Below are 20,360 nucleotides of genomic sequence, written 5' to 3'. Positions count from 1 at the left end.
ATGTCCCATGTAGCATTGGAACTGTAATCGTCATCAACACGCGCAGATCGTCTCAAACGAATAGCTTGCGATGGCGCGATATGTGCCGCCCGCTTGATTGGCCGCCCACTTGTTGGGTAATTTGTCTGTATAAATATTCAGACACGCGCCAGCCGTGGACTTCGTGGCTACGACGCTAGATGGCGCAGCTTTCCCACAGGGAACAACGAGAGGGAAGCCCGGCGACAGGGCGCACCTCATATACATGACGCGTTTCGGTGGTGACAATACGGTGAGTAGCTACATTACTTCAATGCCAATCGCAATAACGTCGACAGTCATAATTAAATATAGATGGTTCCCGCTAGAATTCCATCAAGATTTCCACAATGAATAAAGTGAACAAATCAAGATTTCCATGTATTTCTTGTGTTTGGGCGTCAGCAATAAAAAGAAAAGGTGAGCGTGGGTCACCCATTGCAAGGTAATTGAGTGACTGCTCCTCTGCGCAAGGTCAAATATCTGTAGGACGTGTGATGCTAGCATATAATACTGGTCTCTTTTGGAGAGAGAACTGATGGCTTGAAGCGCTGATTTTGCTTCAGAAAGTTGAGTCCATGTACACGCTGTCAGGCAGGATACAAAGCGCACAGCTTCCCGTATTGTAGCAAGTTCTTCAGCTGTTGAAGACGATTTGTTATCCAATTTGTATTGGCGGGATGTGCTCAGCTGAGGGATCACAAAGGTCGCGGTCGAGGCGCATGAGGTAACGGATTCGTCCCTGTATATGTGCACAGAGCCATCGTATGGCCCAGCCAAATTGGCCAAGGTGAGTTAAGGCCAGTGGAAGGGACACGCGACTTCTTCGAAATCACAGGTATGCGAAGGCGCACCATTGGTATATGCAGTGTCGACGGTGGCACTTCAGAGATGACGGTAGGTGCGAAGTCTGAGGGTGTGATATGCCTGCGAGTAGTGACACATCTTGAGTAGGTGCTACTTAGGCGGTTTCCTTGAATTGAAGGCAAGGTAAGGTGTATGTGTCGAGTCAGCAGTCAGAGGTGAACTTGAAGTTTCTCATGTAAATTTCAGTTGGACAGGTCCATGATTCCTCTATGGTACCAGAAGTCGATGTACACCATGGCAGGCGTAGGCATGTTCTCAGAGCTTGGGCCTGAAGGCTTTTCAATGACCGAAGACAAGTTGAACGTATATTGAAAAACACAGGCACGCTGTATCGTAGCTAGGTATACCACAAACGACGCCTTATATATCTGCAGAAGACTTTGTTCAGAGGGGCACCACTTAGTATAGCTGATCTTCCTGCTTATGGTTTAATTGAAGGTGCTGGCAACAACACAAGATGCTGGGTTGGAGAACAGCATTAACAATTTAAGTGTCTCGCCACATTCGTCTCGACACCGGCAGTCTTTGAAAGAATAAGTCCCACCAGAAGAAGCGTCACGCAAACCCATCACGTGGTTATAACGCCTTATAGTTTGGTGTCACCTGTCTGAGAGATAGGCAGACTGAGCATCTTGATCTGTTCGCTTCCTTCGAAAAGAGTTCTGCTAGAATGATGTGTGAACAAGTTGAAATGTAGGCCCCTTCATGCCAATTGGCTCGCCAATCACACGTAGCACGTTTTTAGCGGATGTAATTCTATACAGGCTGAATATGTATGCCATGCTACAAGGTCAATGGTGGCCTAACAGATACTGAGCAACGCTAATAAACCGAGCTACGTTTCTCCCGAACGGACCAATGTTTTCTTTTTTCTTTCTTTGTCTTTTTTTACAGCGAATCCTTCAAGGGCTAGTTACCCCAGGGTCGTGCCCGCGTGTAGAAAACTTCGGAGCCCTTCTATTACTGTGAAGATGGAAGCCAGTGAAGCTGTGACTATGATTGTTCTCATCGTGGGGTCTACAGTTGAACCATCATAGTCAGAGCTTCGCTGGCTTCCATCTTCACAGTAGTGGAAGGGCTGTGTTTTTTTTTTTACTTTTCATATTGGTAGCATTGTCTTTTGCTTTGTTGTCCTCATTTTGTGAAAGTAGTGTACACATTTTCTTTCACCATTGTTTGGTCGATACCCCTCGTGGACGATGAAAAGCACAACTGTAAGAGCTATAACTATAATATCTCTTTAACCGAATTCATGGCAGTGGTGCTAGCTTTACGCAAATTAGGCCCATCTTTTACGTCAGCCGTGATAGTCACTGATTCATTATCATTGTGCTGATCCCTCACTGCTTCTTGTGACTTACGCGTAATGAGGAGGTTTCTTCACGCAAATTAAACACCCAATTCTCAATTAATAGAGAATTGGGCGTTTAATTTGCGTGGCTGGCCGTAAATGACTTATTATAAATAAATTGCAGATGCTCTACCCAAGGCATCGATAAGCGGCCCGATTTTTCCGTATTGTCCTTTTACTGCTCATGTGACTGCTGCTAGATTTTGCAGGAGTGTCATTATGCAAGCAGTGTCAGGCTCTGCTCTAATTCTATGGATTACAGACATCTTCTATACCCTCGGCACAGAGATGTTTTGCTAAACACGGAACATTGAAGCGGCCATCACGAGGCTGCGCTGCCGTATACCTAGGTCAAACGTCTACTTTAACAGGTCTGGTCTGGTCCCCTCACCATTATGCTCATTCTGTGGCGAAGCAGAGACAACAGAACATTTCTTGTTGTCTTGGCGTTTTTCTGTAACAAGAAAAAGACTACTGGGAATCCCGCTTCGGAACATTGACCTAGATTTATCGGAGCCTGTGATACTATCTTTTGAAGCCTCTATTATTGGGTTCAGCCAAGGAAATGCTTGCTTGGCAATCCAAAATTATCTGATTGAATCTAATCGATTACTATGCTAGACTGATCGTCCCCCTCCCTACCATCGTTTTCTTTATTCATTTATTTCCTTTTACCTATTATTAATTTTTTCTTTCCCTCTCACAAAATCTTACTTTGTAAGCTCCAGCGTTCAAATCGTTAATTCCCTTGCTGTTGTTTTTTTACACCGAACATATATGCTTTTTTTTTATTCCGAGCACAGCTATGGGCTGTCCATCGGGCCCGCGACGCAGCAGAGAGGCTCGGCCTTTCTGTACCGACGTGGGAGCGGCTCACTACGTGCTGACGCGCGTTTCGAGGGACCGTAATAAAGTTTTGTCATACCATCATACCATCATACCGAATATAACCCCCATATAACCACTCGAATCATGGCCAATACCCTACTGTGGGTCTGCGCCACAACCACTGAGGTCAACAACAACAGCAACAACAACCATAGCTTGTAGTCAGGCTGAACACGAAAATGGCAGCGATAAGAAGACGAGGAAAGGGAAGATTGGCCACAGGGGACCCCCCAGATAGAGGGCAAACAAACAAACCAACAAGAATGGCCTTTTCCTACCTTGTTCTAACTGCCATCGGATTCGTTCTCCTGGCGCCTGTGGTAGTCGCCTTTCCGCACCTTCACGTCCAGTAGGTGAGACCACTGCGAAAAACAGAGGTTCGCTTCTTGCAAACTTTACGGAGCGGCGAGCATACTCGTATAGAGTGCGTTTGCTGGTTCACTGGCAACGGCTATGAGTAACTGTTTGTGATAGAGTGCCGGTGGTAACGCATAAATTTGCAGCAAGCATTGCGCTAACGTATGCTGGTATGAAAGGGGGTCTTAGCGCTTTCAGTGTCTCTAGGTTTATTGGCGGTGCCAATAAGGTTGCGTACGGGGCACCACCTTGGTGTGTCTATGCATAAGAAGACAAAACGCTAGATAAAATACCGCATATTTCAGCACCGAATGCAAACAGAGAGAGAAAAAAAAAGACTTTAGACAGTTAAAACGCATTCATTCGTGCCGTCAACAGCACCATAAAAGATTACTAAGCACCCCAATTACGCAACAAACATTGTAATGGTTCGGCCCTGTATTGCACGGACTCCGGGATTTGCCAAAGCACTTCGGAGGTGGTGGATTTGACAGCTGAATGTTGCAGGTAGCGGTTAAGCATCGTCGTGTTTATAGAGCGTTTGGTAGCCGCCTTTTTTTTTTTTTTACGCGACTAAAGGGCATGTGGAGACAGCGGATGACAGGCAGCCTGCATGTAGGACTTGGATGAGGGCTTCCTATTGGAAGAGAAAGGCAGAGCCCTTGCTATAGGCCTGCTGACCCATGTCAACACGTCGCTTCCTGAATTGAAACCTTGCGTGTGGTTCTTTGGACGCAAGTGAACGTATGGTTTTGTATATACTAATTTTGTGGCGTTCTATATAATTGGGTAGGCTTTTATATTGTTGTACAGGGGACATTCTACATATATACATTGGTGCAGCGTCCGAAGTGGTTTAGTGAAGACAGCCGTTTTTCCCCCCGTATAGAATGTTTGGTAGTTGCACTTGATATCAAGGAGTCGGTCACGTTTATGGTATGTAAAATAAAATATTATCAATTGCTTATTTTGTTTGTAACAGCGAAAACAGTTTTACTACTCGAATTACTTGGTCATGTTAAGACACGCCACTGATTTGAACGCTGTTTTTTTCTGGAAGCTCTAAAACACCAATCAGCATAGCGTTCGCTATTTTGTTTTTCATGTAGACTGGGAGAAGAATCGAAGCACTATGTTTCGACCTCGAGTGAGTCGGACGTACCACGCGACGTCGAGGGTACCACGGCAGAAGAAACACGAATTGACTCCAGCAACGGTATGCCATTTATGTCAGGTCATCACAATACTTCCAATACTAGCGCTGCACAACGTTGTTAAGACACATAGTACGAAAATCGGGCCACGTCATTGATGAACTTAGAGGCTCTTTTGCAGGGTGTTCAGTTTCAGTTTATGCCAGAGATATGCACGCACTGGTCCCAAAATGTGCACGTGGCTCAATCTATGGGCTTCATCAACATCTTGAAGGGGCAGTGCAAAAACGACTAAGACGCAGGACAGCGCTGAACTGTGAGATTATCATATCATGGTCAACTGTGAGAATTGCGTGTCTTTCCAGATTTTTGTATTAGTCGTTCTTGCGCTGAACCTTCAGGATGTTCAGCCAGTGGCAACTCATCAAAATGTCGATTCTTCTACTATAGCTTCACATATTAGTTCCTCGTGAAATGTAAACTATACAAATCTTGAGTAAGCAGGGTCGTTATGACCAGCGTTTTGCCTATTTCCTCATGTATTCAAGCTTTCTGCTCTGACTTTCGCTACTAAGCTGCGTTAGCCCTGCAGACTTGCAGAAAAGGTGTTGGCAAGGTACTGTTTCTACAATTTAAACCTGGGGTTGGTTCGACGAAAGCTCTTCTAGTTTTGGAGAAACAGAACTTAGCTGTGTAATTGGTAGCATTTGTTCAAGGAGAAAATATCGCCAAATGAAACCATAAAAGTGCCAAGTCACGCAGGAAGCACGAAGGCTGCGCTGACGGCGTCTACACGCAGAAACTGCTTCAACTGGACCGGGAACTGCTTGCAGCAGGCACAACCACTGCGCAACCATCCTGGTGTGCTTGGCCTCCGGCACTTGCGGTTGCCCAGATCACGTGCCTGTGCTGGTGCGTGACGCGGGCAGCTACGCCTGCGTCTCATGTAAGTGTGTTGACTATACAATATACGATTTTTAAACATTTATTCGACGTGCTGGTGCGCTGTATACCATACGTCGTTCTGATTGTTTCCTTTTTCTGTCGTTTTACGCTCTAGAAAGACTGTGTAGGTTGTGTAGGTGTATAACAGATCTATTACTCGTTGCCTACCTCGATGGACGCTAGAAAGCGCCGTTTCATTTCTTTCACAGAAAAGACTTCGGATTCTTTAATGATTTATTGGAAAATTTGTTTGAGTTGCAGGGTCTAGCTGCCTACTCATTCTTACGTTATGCATTTGCTGGATCTCAGCCTTAGAAGCAGGCAGTGTAGTATTTTATGCAGCCCCGTTGCAATACATTAGATCTGCGTTTTCTAAGGGGAACTGAGTTGGGTATCGTCAGAAGCGTTTACTTCAAGAACCCGCGAGAAGTAAGCGCGATACAGCGGGATAAGAACAGTATAAAAACAGCTATCATCATGGTGCGTCTTGCATTTGTTCACCATTTTATCGTTACGATTAATTATACGACACCTTGTGCGGGATATTGCGGAGATGTTATGCACGCACTTCCATGAATAGGAACCAGACTCACCGTTTGAAGAAGTGGTGACACTCGGCGGTGACACGACCGAATAATACTTGGTCGTGCCACTAAATAGCCATGTCAAATAAATAGATTGGATGTATATAGACAGGAATACAGACTTCGTTATTGTTGCTTATCGTGACCATCTTGGTGGTAGTAGTCGTATGGTAGGCACATGTACCACTGTTGCACGCATAGCTTTTCTGCGCGAGTGTGCCTTTCGCTCTTCTTTCTCACCACTACATGCGACCTCGCATTCGCTGTTAGTCGATATCTTCCCTAACTACGCAACCTTTGTCTTAATCTGCCATTGCCTTTCATACCTGTTTATCCACCTAAAATATCAGCACGGGTAAATTCTGCACCCAAATGGCTAATGCCTTCATTCGATGTTGCGTCTGCTGTTTCTTCAGTTTGGCTGTAGAGCTTGGCTCTATAGTTAGAGAAGTAAGTCGACATGCTGACTAGCTGGGTACACTTTGCGTTAACGAGCTGTTCAGATATGTACTTGCTAAACCACCACCAGAATTATGCGAGGTCTTTGGTCATGCGTTCTGCATCTTCATACCTGCCTTCATGTTATGTTTGCCCGCCTATTTGCATCGAATTCTGTGAATGCCCACCGTGGACAGCTTACCGGGTGTTCAAGTGACATATGTTCAGTGAAGCCAGGTCCTTGCACTTCCTAAAAAGAAGTTTTCTGAAGGGAGTGTCCATGTGAATTTCTCGTGGCTTGGGTGGGATAATATGCATGGACAACAGCAAGATAGGAAGCGAAGCACCCCTAAAGTGCATCATGTTGACACGTGTACTTGATTATCTTTCTCGTGTGATTGTATTTTATGAACTTGAACTTTTTAGATATTCTGACAATATCTTGCGGTGGCAGAAAAGTTTTTTATATGCATTTGCACCTTCATCGCACGCGTTCATGCTTGGGTGGGCAAGGTCCTTGCTGTTTGCCTGATTTCCCGAGACGCGTGCGGTGTTGCAGCTCGGCGGCTGAGGGAGTTCTGCCTGAGCGATGCCGAATGCCGCCACGCCAACAAACAAACGCGCTGCGTGGACTCATTGTGCCGGTGTCAAAGTGACTTCTATTCCTCCGGTGATGGCTGTCTGCCAAGTGAGTGGTCGACGTGGTCTTGTTGCTGTAGTGGCCGAATTATTCTTGCTCTAAATGCGATAAAAAGCGCAGGATAGCCTTCTGTTTGTGCGTAACAGCTCCATGAACGACCACCAATGTTGTCAGTGTGATTGAATTCGTTTACTTTATTACTCATTTACTTGTCTATTTTGTTAACTGATAGCTGAAACTAATGCTTGAGTCATCTTTCGTGATGTGTGCTGCAGAGATTGCCGTCTCTAAGATCTCCTGTCTTTCAAGGTCGCTTTAATGTAAGTTTCATTTTTTCCCAAACGTGATTAGACACGGCAACCGAGGTTCGTGTGCCTACGTGCCGCCATCGTCGACTTCGTTATTGTTGCTTATGTTTCATCGTCGTTATCGGCCCAACTACCATTATCTTGGGCAGTACTACAAGCTTTTTCTCGTGTGCGCTTTCTGCAATATTAGCTCAGCTGGTTTCTTTAGAGCGCAGCTCCTTGGCGCCCCTTCCTGCGACGAGCGTCGGCGGCGTCGGCGTTATACCTCGTAACCGAGTGAACGAGCACAGCGAAAGATGAAAGCGAACGCGGATCACAGCGGGGGATGAAAGACGCGAGAAGGAAAGCGGAGAGGAGGGCGCGGCGACGATGGCTACCAGATGGCGCCAGAGTAGCACGCGTCGTCTTGTAGATCTCCCGGTGGCTGCTGCTGTGAATGGCGCCCACGCGTCACCCACGAGGTGGCTCTTGCAATCTTCAGACTAGCGAGGCAGTCGCGCCATACTTCGCTCCATTTGCAACGTGCCGCAAGAGACAGATTGTCCGCGCGAGCCAATATATCGCGAAATGAACATGCGTATACAGCTGCGCTCAAATTTCGCATCAGGGAGTATCATAATCGTCGGTGAATTTTTAAAATAATTTTTTGTCATAACATTGTAGCCATGCTCTGCGCTACTTCAGTGTTGAGGAAAGAAGTACGTTTGTATCACTATTACAAAAACGGACGAAAAAACGCAAAAGAGGCATGAACAAGCTGTAATTTCAAAACAAGTATTGTTAAAGCTCCGACAGAGGCTACGTTGCAATCCGACAATAACACATATTTTTCACTTATGGGTGGAAATGGTGTTACGCCGATTCAGTACACACATGACTCAAGGATAGTGGCGCAGCCAACTGCTACGTGGCAATCATTACCGCGAAAGACAAAGGGCGTGTTTGCCTATTTTCTCAAGAGAAGCCGTCTTGTTTAGTCAATAGCCAACAGTTCCTAAGTGTGGATGCTGTTTCTGTGGTTGTTATATGTGTTTTGCAGAAAGAGAGGTGTGGAAACCTCTGAAGACAACCATGTTCCCGGCAGTGCTGCTCATCCTGGCATTCATTGTGCTTGCCTTTGTTGGTTATAACAGGTGAGCTGTCTGGTAGGGAACCTTTAAGTTGGATTACTTGTGTACAAAGAACAGTGCTCTTTGTTAGCGTGCTGTACTTGAAAACAAAAGATGAAAGAAACAAGCATAACTGAAGAACGTAAGATAAGCACTTGTCCTAATGTTGTCAGGCGTCTCCAGGATGCGCTTTTATGTGAAGAAGCCTGCACAAGCTTTCCTAGTTCGCATTCTTGCTGCATAAAATAAGGACAATCTTTCAGGCAACTCAAGCAGCAGCGCGACGAGCTGATTTAATTAATATTGTAACGATCATCTCACAAACAATTCGAGTACTGACAGTAACTGCCAGGAATCGCAGGAAGAGAGAACATGGCAGAGACACAACGGATCAAATGAACTTGATATTGCACAAAACAGCTGTGCGCTTGTTGTTGAAAACGTTAACTACGTTAGGTGGCTCGCGCAACTTTCCATAAGTGATTCGCGACATTATAGCTTCCCAAATCTTCTGATCCCTTCAAGTCGTGTGTAACGATGAGCTAAGAAAAAATTTTGCCCTGGTAGAACGAGGTTAAACCAAGTTTGTCGAGTCATAGCACTGGTCAGCGGCCGTGGCACGGTTTTTCTTTTTGTTTTTTACTTTGGCAAAGGACACAAACGGTGCTCGGTGCCGTCATCAACTACCGCATCTACAAGTACACCTCAAGAGAACACACAGACACTGCTCGGCGCGGCAGCAGCAGCGAGCGAATTACCTTCATGCTGCGTCTCCCTTCAACGCTAACTAAGCGTCGAAAGCACAGAGCATACGAAGATGCGCACTTTGTACGCATCGCAGATCGCGACCGCGCACTTTTTCCACATCGCAGATCGCTTTCAAAATATAGGCGCCCACGCGGTGTACACAGCTGCTACCGGTAGTGGCTGGCTAAGTCCCAGTATGACCTTGGCTGAGCTTGAAGGTCAGATTTATGGAACCAGGCGTTTTCTGGGTTTGTATCTGGAGTAGTACAGCTATCGCTCTAAAAATTGAGATAAATAAATATTCTGGTCAATCGACTTTGTTGTTTCGAACATCGTATTCTTACCTGAGCCTGACGTTTTGGAATAAAAGCACGTGGTTAAATTATAAACGCCTCAAGGAATTATACCATGTCCTCAAGCCACTTCCTTGGAACCTACGCACCAAATGTTTTAACACTCCACCCGTTTTCCAACATTTAACACAACATTTCCCAACTTTGCACCATTCAGTACACCTATTTATCACCTATTTCACTCCGACCATTTCATAAGGGCGTGAGCGAGAAAATGAAAATACGATGACCTATTAACACTCTATTAGAATGGTGTTCATACACCTTCTAGCTTGTTCGCTAAAGTTGAAAGCTCCTTGCAGGATATGTTAGGTTTCAAGAGTAATAAGCGCATATTCTGCGATGCAAGATGTGACCTTACGCAGTGTTTCTGGTTAAATGAAGCAGGTTTAGTTTCTGGGCAATTTATACGTATATATGCCAATGTTTGAACAGCTGCAACGTGGCTCCTCTGTGGAGCAGTGGATTGCGTGTCTGGCTTGCACGTTAAGTTCATGGGCTCGAATCTGCCTCTGTGTATTTCTTCCGTAACTTATTTTCGGATGAATTGCTTGTCCTTTGATTTTATTTACGTCGTGATGCTAATAAAGAACTCGTAAACAGTGGAAAGTATAATTAGCTGAGGGCGACATTTTTTCTTTCATTTTGCTCCTGCTTCAACCAAACACCCTTCCTTAAGGGTACTAATTAAATAAGGGTGCCTAAATTAACACCCTAAGGATGCTCGTCTAGCGACCAATTGATTTTACACCCTTAGGGGTGTTAAAAAGGTGCGTGTTAGTGTCTATCAGGAGAGAAATCATATTTCTTGCGTGGCTAGCTCTACATACCCTTCAGGTTTATATTATAAAACCGTATGCTGTTTGCAGGTTGAGCACAGATCCAGACGACAAGGAGCGAGTTGCTGCGGGCCTTCCTTGCTCACCCAGGAACATTAGTGAATTTCGTATCAAAAGCCTGCGCAACTTGTTTAAAGCGTGGCCGTTTAAGGCGCTTTACAGCGTAGGCAGCCGACTTCGACTTTTTACTCTGAGTGCTACCCAAATGTTTAGATTTAAGACGTCTCGGCAGGAATGGTCACGGTTAGAAGAGGACGTCTCCCAGTCAGATGACTCGCCAAATGTGGTCAATCAAGAAGCCGCATATAACGCCCATGACATCAGTGTCAAAAGAGACAGAAGCGCCGCTTTTCAGTGGCTCACGTTCAGCACCCCCAATGCGTCGTCGCACCGTCCCTGGTCCTCCGTACAACATGCATTGCTGCAAGGGAGCGCAGGGGCACTAAGACAGGACAAGACTTCGCGTCGTCGAGCGGAGGAATCGAATGACCGATCGAGAAACCCAACAGCAATGCCAAGGACGAGAATATCGACGCTTTCAACGTATACATTGATGCCCAGCCGCGCAGGCCGAAGAACCAATTTAAATTCATCAGTGGCCTCGTCAGCGACCAAAGTGCCTGTTACGAACGCCTACGGATACAGGGATGCAGGTATTACGATGCGCCACAGCAAGACAGAGCGACATGCTCCGATAACCTTCAGCACTTGTCGCCAAGGCCCCCAACGTCGTACAGGTTCACCCAAAGCGAGCTCTCCGGCGGGATGCTTAGAAAACACAGGTCGGAACTAGTTAGACAGCCAGGTACGAAGCAAGACCGCCGAGCCGTGTCTGAGGGCGTCGATTCGCTAGATGTCGTCGACAAAGCAGAAACTATGGATTCCCGCGGTCGGTACGAATCATCGACAACGCCGTCCTGCTGGTACAGCAGCGAAGCTTGTGACTGCTCCGAATGGACCGCGGATCCTTGGGTGTCACGGTTTGAGGACGAAGACACAAAACTTACGGATGGCTGGTCGCTGGTAAACAGCACTCAGCCAACCTGGCCCTGCGAACACGCTGAACGGAAATTAGTCGATCGGAGAGCGAGGACGTGCGAAGCGTTCACCGTCCAGCTTGGCTCTCAGCCCGGAACTACGAAGCCCGCGAAAGGAAACGAGATCGTGCATCAAGACGTGGAGATGCCGCAATTCATCTACAGCCGATGGCCCCCGGCTCAGGACAGGACGCGCTGGCGCAGGCGCGTTTTTTCTGATGACACGACTTCAGTGGCACCCAGGTCTCCAGCTGCCACAGCTGCAGTCCAGGACAACGAGAGGCCCGGAGGACAGCTGATCGGCAGTGGTGATGGCGGTGGACGAAGGCCGGCCTTTATGGCTGAAGTGGAGACAAGTCGCTCTGATCGGAGTGGTCCGCAGGGATTCCGGTTGCCGCCGCCACCCCGATTCAACCGCGCAACGCTTTCTCTCGATACTAGGCTCGCCACAGCGATGCTGCGCGCCGAGAGGCGCGCCAAGGGCAGCTCATTTTAGTCGCTTCCGTTTATGAGCGCGGCCTACTCAGTTGAGCTCGTATAATTGTGAACACGCCATCGCGGACCCACGTGACTGTCGCGTTGTCGATCAGTATATCTGCCAGCGTACCACGTAGTGACTGCGCTTTCAAGCGACGAGAGAAACGACTTTATTGAAATAAACACTGTGCTTGGTTACTGCGGGTAGATCCCCTCTTCCAGGGCCCCACTAGCTATTGCGGCTCGCCGGGCCTGGCCGAGGGTCGCTTTGCTGCTCAAGTATACACCACAGCCAGACCTCGCATGTTTTTGTCGTTTAATACATTGCGGTTGCACAAAAACGAAACTAATTCGAATTATTAAACCGTTTACATCGTCTTGGATAGTAGTACTTGCTTTAGTTCATCTGTTAAGTGCGGTCGCAGTGTTCATTCCACGTGCACCCTATACACGAATACGAAAACTGTACCGGACGCTGTTAAAATATATTTCAGTGGGAAGCAGTAAACGGATGTAGTGCTTAGCAGGAAACAAGAACTCGGAAAGAATGCTGACATACGGATTATGATTAGGCTGTTATGGCAGGCGATTGGTGGTCAGAACTTTGTTATGTGCAAACTAGTTGCTTGTTATCCAATGCGTGTGCTGGTTTAAACAACGTTTGCACTATTGCACTCTAACTGATGTTTAAAACCTTGTATTGTTGGTGCGACACATGGCACAATAGTAACCAGTAGTCGGTATACTGGTGGCGGAGCACGCACGCTCGCAATGAATATGAGAGGGAACACATAAATTTGCATGAAATGCCCAATACCAGCTCTAAATCTGCTCTAAGTCCACGCCGAACATGAAAGTGTTGCATGACATTAAATTTTAAATGGCAAAACTACCTCATAAATATCTCGTGCTGATAAAACGCACAAGTTGAAATATCTGCGAAGGAAAGCTTAAATAAAGCGGTTAATTAAATGCTTTACAGCTCGTTAGCTGCAGAATGTGGTGATGGCAGGTGTACGCACAGAAAGGTACGACATGTATTAAGTACGGTTTGGGATTCTGTACCTCTTGTGTCACAGTGGTACATACCCATTCCGGAGGATAGGGCAAGAACAGGGACACCCACAATGGCACATGTAGAATGGATAAATCCAAAGAGAATTTTGCAAATCAAAAGCTTTGTGAAATATAATGAATCGTTCTATTAACAGACAAGTGTGCTTTAGCGGCTTCCGTGAAACAACATTATATCTTTACGTTTTGTGTAGGAATCGTACATCGCGGGACATACTCATTTTGGAGGATTGGCCAAGAACCCAGTGGTCATACTGAGTAGCGAAGTCAAAAAATACTTTAAAAAGAATGCGCCATTTCATTAAAAGATAGGTGTGCTATAGAAATGCCTGTGAGCCTACTATACATGTGGAAGTTTTATGTACGAAGTTATGTTTTCGTAACGCGGAACCAAGCTGGAAATACCTGGTCACCATTTAAGGTATATATGAGCCACTTTAGGGCTAGCTACAAAAAGCCCAGTGGTCCGAAAAGTCAATACTACAAAACGTCCATGTTACACACAACACGGATTTTGTGTTGTGTGCAACGTGGCCTATATATATATCCACAAATACATTGGGCAAGACAGCAACTGTTGTGTGCAACATAGACTTTTTGTAGTATGCGCCATTCTATTAGTAGTTTTTGAGAACTGTTTTCATGTCCCTTGTCATGTCACTGTCGCGAATTGCTGACCTCTGTTGATTTATTACGTTCTGTTGAGTCTATTAAGCGTCTCTTTCTCACGGGCATAAAAGCCTGCGAGGGTTTGCAAAGAAAGCATCGCGCTATAATATCTCCATGCCCCGCTCAAATGCCCGCCTCAGGTGCAACCGCTGATTGAGAACAAAATCTGTGTGGCCTATTATATCGACTCGTGGCGTTTCGGCCAGGCTGGTGTAGTCTGTGACAAGGAGCAGCACAGCGCTGTGGCTTTCTTCTGCCGCGAGTAAACGGGACGCCAGAATAGATGGCATGGAGAGTGCACGCAGCGGGAATGCATCTGGGCACATATTCACAAAACTTTTGAACGATAAAAGTTTTTCTGTCTCTTGCGTAGGAATATTTTTGCGTACTGGCCGTTGTTTGGACGCCCAACAATCAGGTGTGGCGTGATAATGAGACGATTGCATCGGCGATAGCAAATGGAGGACAGTAGTTTGCGTAAAGATTGTTTTGCGAATAGCAGCCCTAGCACTCGGAGAGTTCAAGGAACGATGCCCTTCCCACAAACGTGCGAAAGAAATATTCAACAGACTTCGCCTCATTGAAAACGTAGTGCAATGGCCATGTCAGTAGAGCATACATGTGTAAATAAAGAATTAAGTTACCACAGCACACTCTTTCTAGAGAAACCTCAAATTGAGACATGGGACCCTACTGAATGTCCCGAGGAAAACGTGATGATAACGGAACTGATGGTTTTGCATTGTCTTGATGTCAAAGTTTTCTGTACTAAGTAACGGTTGTATAAGCCAAACTCGACAGAATTGGCTAAGAAGGGCCACCCAGAGATGCTTCCCGCGAGTGAGCCAGCCACTCCATTAGCGGACTCAGAGCCATGGATTTGGAACCAGACATCCCGCTGAGGCTCCCAGAGACAGGCACAAGACATACGAGTGCAAGGCAGCACATTTACTCCGCGGCAGATTTACTCGATTTATTCTACCGCCTCAGCCGGGCAGCGCATGTCCCCAGGCAAGCCCGGCCACGCTTCACGTGTACGTGCCTCACGGAGAGAGCGATTGTCACCATGATTGTGCGTGCCCCCTCAAATCTGAAAACACTAAACCCTGGACAGAGCAGGTCTTGTTCTTCACCACTCATACAGTAACTCTGTGCTCATAAAGAATGCTATATCATCTATCTTAACATTGTACTACTTTCTTGGAAGATAATTTTTGGTGCATATATTACCCTATTTGAATATAATTTGGAAGTGTAAATATAATATATCTGTCGTGCACAAGTATCATTTAGCCTATTATGCGATTCAGCGGAAGGAAATGAAAAAAAAAAAAACATTAACAGAAATGATTAGACCGAGGGTCAGGCAACAACAAACATAACGGATGGAAAGACGTGTACAGGTTGTGCAAAATTATTGACGCACAGTGTTTTCTGCCGCAATGTGACGTATAGATATAGGGCATCTTCAAATGGTCGTCTCCATCCTCCGGCACAGAGTTGGATGGATCCAGCGTTCCTCGAACTCGGAGACCGAGAACAACACAGAAGCCGAACGTGTGACTTGTTCTCAGATGAGGCAATGACAGAGACGAAACCACGTGTCTACAGCAAAAGTCCTATTTAGCATAGGCAGCTTAGCCAAAGCGGCCGACTGGTGCCAGGAGAAACGGCGGACGCGTCGATCATTTGTTACTGTTACTATTACTGTTAGACATGTTACTATTCACTGTGCGCGGCTATGAAATGAACGAATGCCAAACGAATGAGACACTGCCTGCCGAACCATCAGCGCTCGTCAACACGAACAGACATCTCCGTCGCGTGTTTGCAAGGGGAGTATGCGCGGAATGTGCTAATCCGACTCCCACCATTCTGGCCGCCCATCCCCCCTCCGCCAGCACAACCCCGCTGCGCCAGCTCATCCCCGCCACTTCGTCTGGTTTGCCCCGACGTGTCCTAACAAGGCCCTTTGCAGTGGGGGCAGCGGAGAAGGAGGATGCCTGGTTTGTGGAGGGTATAAGAAAGCCAGTGAGCCACCACGTGTAGACACATTTTCTCTGCACGCGCGTGCAGGAGCACGCACGCTGACGTTCCGTGTATTTGTTTACAGCGAAGCTGTATATGGCTAGCCGATTCGTCCTTCTGTCGCCTGTACGCAGAAACAATCATGAGCAATGGCTTGAACGTCGTCGTCGTCTTCCACAGCTGGCTCATTGGCGCCCATCGGCGCAACCGCGCGAACGCGCTCGGGCCACTGCTCCCGCGTTCGTCGTCGTCGTCTTCTTCTTCCACAGCTGGCTCCGTTGCCTCTCGTCATTCCAGCGCAAAATTTCACTTTCGGCCTTGCTCGCGCGATTTAGTGGGTGTCTACCTCTCCTCGTATGTCCCTCCTCCCCCACCAGCGACCTTCGGTTGTCCCAATTTTCTTAATAAAAGAATTCATTCATTCATTCTTCTGTCGTCGTAATGGGGAGGCCCCGTTTACGGGGGCATGAGCCATTGCTTAAGGGGGTATGAGCCCATTCATTGTCTTACTTGACGGGCAGATTTAATTTTGAAGAATCGCAAGCGGCAATGCGACAACGGTGGACTGCGGGCATACCGTCAGTGACGACGTTTTCTCCGTCGCAGCCGAACGTGTGTGTAACCTCATTGAGAAACATAAAAAGGTAACCAATAATTGAGAAAGACTTTATTGTACTGCCCGGACTAACCCAGTGACAAATATTGGGGCTGCACGTTTCAGCTTCGCTGGTTAACCATCTGTACGGAGTGCTTGGGTGGCGATTTTTTCTTTCGAGCACACCGCTCACCCTTAACGATGTATTACACTTCCGTTATTTGTTCTTACGTCCCCTCATCTTCCCTGCCGAACCTTCTCCGATGGTCAACCTGGTGCGAGCTCCAAGCAGATGCTGTTGAAGGTTCATCAAACCCCGGCCCCATAACAGGCGCAAGCATGCAACGTAGCCGAGATATGCTGAAACGTAGCCAAATGCAGCGACGTCGCGATGCTGTTTGGTGAACACATTTATTTATTTATTTATTTATTTATTTATTTATTTATTTATTTATTTATTTATTTATTTATTTATTTATTTATTTATTTATTTATTTATTTATTTATTTATTTATTTATTTATTTATTTATTTATTTATTTATTTATTTATTTATTTATTTATTTATTTATTTATTTATTTATTTATTTATTTCCAGTACCCTCATGGTATAAATAAATTACAGAGGGGAGGGGCATAGACACTAAAAGTGAACACAGAAAATAATATTAACAGAAAGAGCGAAGCATTATACAGAACAATTACATACTGCCGTAAAGTACACACAAGAAAGTTTTATATGGTACTACAATAAGCTTGATAGGGCATTTTTAAAGGCAGCTGAATCAGCCGTAAAATCAGCAGGTAAGTGATTCCTGCTATTAACTGCATGCTTAGAAGAAGTATTCAAGCTCTTAGACTGGGAAGGCTTAGGAGTGAGGATCAACGGCGAATATATCAGCAACCTTCGGTTTGCAGATGGCATTGTCCTATTCAGCAACAATGGGGACGAATTACAGCAAATGATTGACGACCTCAATCGAGAAAGTGTAAGAGTGGGGTTGAAGATTAATATGCAGAAGACAAAGATAATGATCGATAGCCTGGCAAGGGAACAAGAATTCAGGATCGCCAGTGAGCCTCTAAAATCTGTAAAGGAGTACGTCTATCTAGGTCAATTACTCACAGGGGACCCTGATCACGAGAAGAAAATTTACAGAAGAATAAAATTGGGTTGGATTGCATGTGGCAGGCATTGCCAAATCCTGACAGGGAGCTTACCACTGTCGTTGAAAAGAAAAGTGTACAATCATTGCATTATACCGGTGCTAACATATGGGGTAGAAACTTGCAGATTAACAAAGGAGCTCGAGAACAGTTAAGAACCGCACAAAGAGCGATGGAAGGAAAAATGTTAGGCCTAACGTTAAGAGACAGGAAGAGAGCGGTGTGTATCAGAGAGCAAACGGGGATAGCCGATATTCTAGTTGGCATTAAGCGGGACAAATGGAGCTGGGCAGGCCATGGAATTAATGCGTAGGATGGATAATCGGTGGACCATTAGAGTTACAGAATGGATACCAAGACAAGGGAAGCGCAGTCGAGGACGGCAGAAAACTAGGTGGGGTGATGAAGTAAGGAAATTTGTAGGCACAAGTTGGAATCAGCTAGCGCAAGACAGGGGTAACTGGAGATCACAGGGAGAGGCCTTCGTCCTGCAGTGGACATGAGTATAAGCTGATTATGAAGTGATTCTAGTCCCTTGCGCTTCTGGGAACAAATGAGATGACGGGAAAGGCTCGCAATCTCGGTGTCTGCTCCGACGACAGGGCTCGGAGCGCCTGAGAGCGCTTGACGCGAGATGAGAGCAATTGGGAAAAACCAGTCGAACGCAAGGCGTGCGCTCTCTTTGAAGTAGTTGAAGTATAGTGTACAAGTATAGTGTAGTATAGTGCTCCTGTACTAACAACGCTACTCGCAAAGGCGCTCTAGAGCACTCCAATACGCTCAGCCGAAGATGTCATTAGAAAAGCACGAATGCTTAAGGGTCATGATTAACATGTTTACTGCAAATTACGTAGTAACATTACCTGTCTGTGAACTAAATAAATGGCCTATGGGCCGGATCGAATTACGATGGGAGTGAAATGAAGAAACGCCCGTGTACCGTGCATTGAGTGCACGTTAAAGAACCTCAGGTGGTCAAAATTAACCCGGAGTCCCCCCGCTACGGCGGGATTTGTAGTCAAATCGTGGTTTTGGCACTGTAAAAACCCCAAAATTTAATTTATTTCCACACTGTGAAGCAGCGCTATCACCTGATCCGACAGACCAATGTGACGTAGCCTTCAACTAGGTTCTGTCAAACCTGAACACGACGCCGTTGTGCATATTGACGTTGCTGTTCCCGTCACCGTTCATCGTGTTCACGCTGCCCTTCGGTAGTCCTAACTACGCATGGTTTTGCCATAGCGCTATCAGAACACAAATGAAATCAGTTGCTAGGGGGTTTTTAGGGGCGAAGCTCCTTAGGGTGTGGGTCGTTCCCGTAGTAGTAGCAGTAGTAGTAGTAGTATGTAGCCACCTCTAGTTTATGAATTGCTCAATAGATGGCGTTGTGTGTCCGTAGCCACCTGCAGATTTATGAAGTGTTCACTAGATGGCGTTCCGGTTCCACTTCCACTTCCAGTTCCACTTCCGGTTCCACTTCCGGTTCCGGTTCCACTTTGCGCGCGTTCGGTGCGAACGCGGGCAGAACGCCGATGGCGTTGACAACAGTTCTGCGCGTTGCTGGTGCTGCTGCATGTCCAAGTTTACACAGCTGATAAAACTACCTTGAGTCGACCCCATGGCTGCTTCGCATACTATTCAGGGTTCCCCTACGGGAAGATGGTGTAATTTTCTCTCTCGTTCCCGACGCGCGCTCTCTTTATCTCTCGTCCGTAGCTGTGGTTTACCCGAATGATCCCCCGGTGCTTCGCCCACTCATCATTCACTTCGTGGATATACTGTGATTTTTTTGTTGTAAATACACATCTCATAGCATCACTACAAAATTCTGTAAAGTGCCTCCGTCACATCATCTTTGTACATATTCAACATAATTTCTATAATGTGACAATTAGTTTATATGTGGTTATATGTTAGTGAGTGGGGACTCAGATATTTCTTCGAAAACGGGCCGTGTATACAGTGCTTCGTATTTTTTATGTTATCGTCCTTATGGAATTGTGCCGTCATTGTGAGTAGGGGTTCGTATCGTCTTATGTTGAAATAAACTTTTTTTAAGTATTACGATTTCGCTTCGACGACATGGTTTTCATTCAAGGACGTTGAAGATCGACTGAACGATCAGTCATATAAGGATTACGCCTTAAAATGCGATCATAGACGACATTGGGGCCGCAGTAAATATGAGGTGGTGCGTGTAATCTGGATAGGAGTAATGGGGCCAACGCTAACGTTTGTAAATGCAATTCTGTGCTAGCGTTCCCATAATGCCCCTCGCGCTCAACGCAGCCGGAAAGCATTGAAGGAAACAGCAACAGCGGCGCTGGGGAGGAGGAATGAAATGTCAGAGGTGGCGCGGGAGGGCGTTGAGTGAAAGGGCTATGAGGGCGCTGGGGAAGAGGTAAATGTCAGCAAAAAGGAGGTCGGTCAGCAGCAGCGCAGTAGGGGCGTTGACGGCAAGCGCGGTGGCGGCGCTGAGAAGGAGGAGGGTAATATCAGAGGCGGCGCCCGTAGAACGTTCTGGAAACGGCGGCAGCACGCTCGCAGCGCGCTCGCGCGCCTTGTATACGTCGTCACGTGGGCTACGAGCTTCATTCCACATCCTAATGGGTCCAACTAAGCTTTTTTCCTTCACGGTCTTAGAAATTTCTAAGCATCCCCCGTAATTTTTTTCTGACTACTTCTGATTACGATTAGCATTCTTTGCCTACTT

At 46.4% G+C, this 20,360-nt stretch overlaps 1 protein-coding gene across 1 annotated transcript; it reads left to right on the top strand.

Annotated features, from left to right (window-relative positions):
• The first annotated feature begins 7,128 nt into the window (after positions 1-7,128).
• On the top strand, positions 7,129-12,310 carry LOC119462637 (uncharacterized). The gene is made up of 3 exons (XM_037723960.2): positions 7,129-7,290; positions 8,590-8,683; positions 10,629-12,310. Exons 2-3 carry the CDS (start codon positions 8,622-8,624, stop codon positions 11,389-11,391), a joined length of 825 nt encoding a protein of 274 aa, XP_037579888.2. The 5' UTR covers positions 7,129-7,290; positions 8,590-8,621; the 3' UTR covers positions 11,392-12,310.
• Positions 12,311-20,360: the final 8,050 nt, after the last annotated feature.

Source organism: Dermacentor silvarum, chromosome 8 (assembly GCF_013339745.2).
Source record: "Dermacentor silvarum isolate Dsil-2018 chromosome 8, BIME_Dsil_1.4, whole genome shotgun sequence".
Lineage (NCBI taxonomy): Eukaryota > Metazoa > Arthropoda > Arachnida > Ixodida > Ixodidae > Dermacentor > Dermacentor silvarum.
Note: the sequence above shows the minus strand (reverse complement) of the source record. Positions and strands in the feature narration are given on the sequence as shown.

Coding starts and splice junctions, on each gene's coding strand:
- LOC119462637 (XM_037723960.2), top strand. CDS start 8,622: ATGTTCCCGGCAGTGCTGCTCATCCTGGCATTCATTGTGCTTGCCTTT. Junction 8,684..10,628: donor GCCTTTGTTGGTTATAACAG/GTGAGCTGTCTG, acceptor TGCTGTTTGCAG/GTTGAGCACAGATCCAGACG.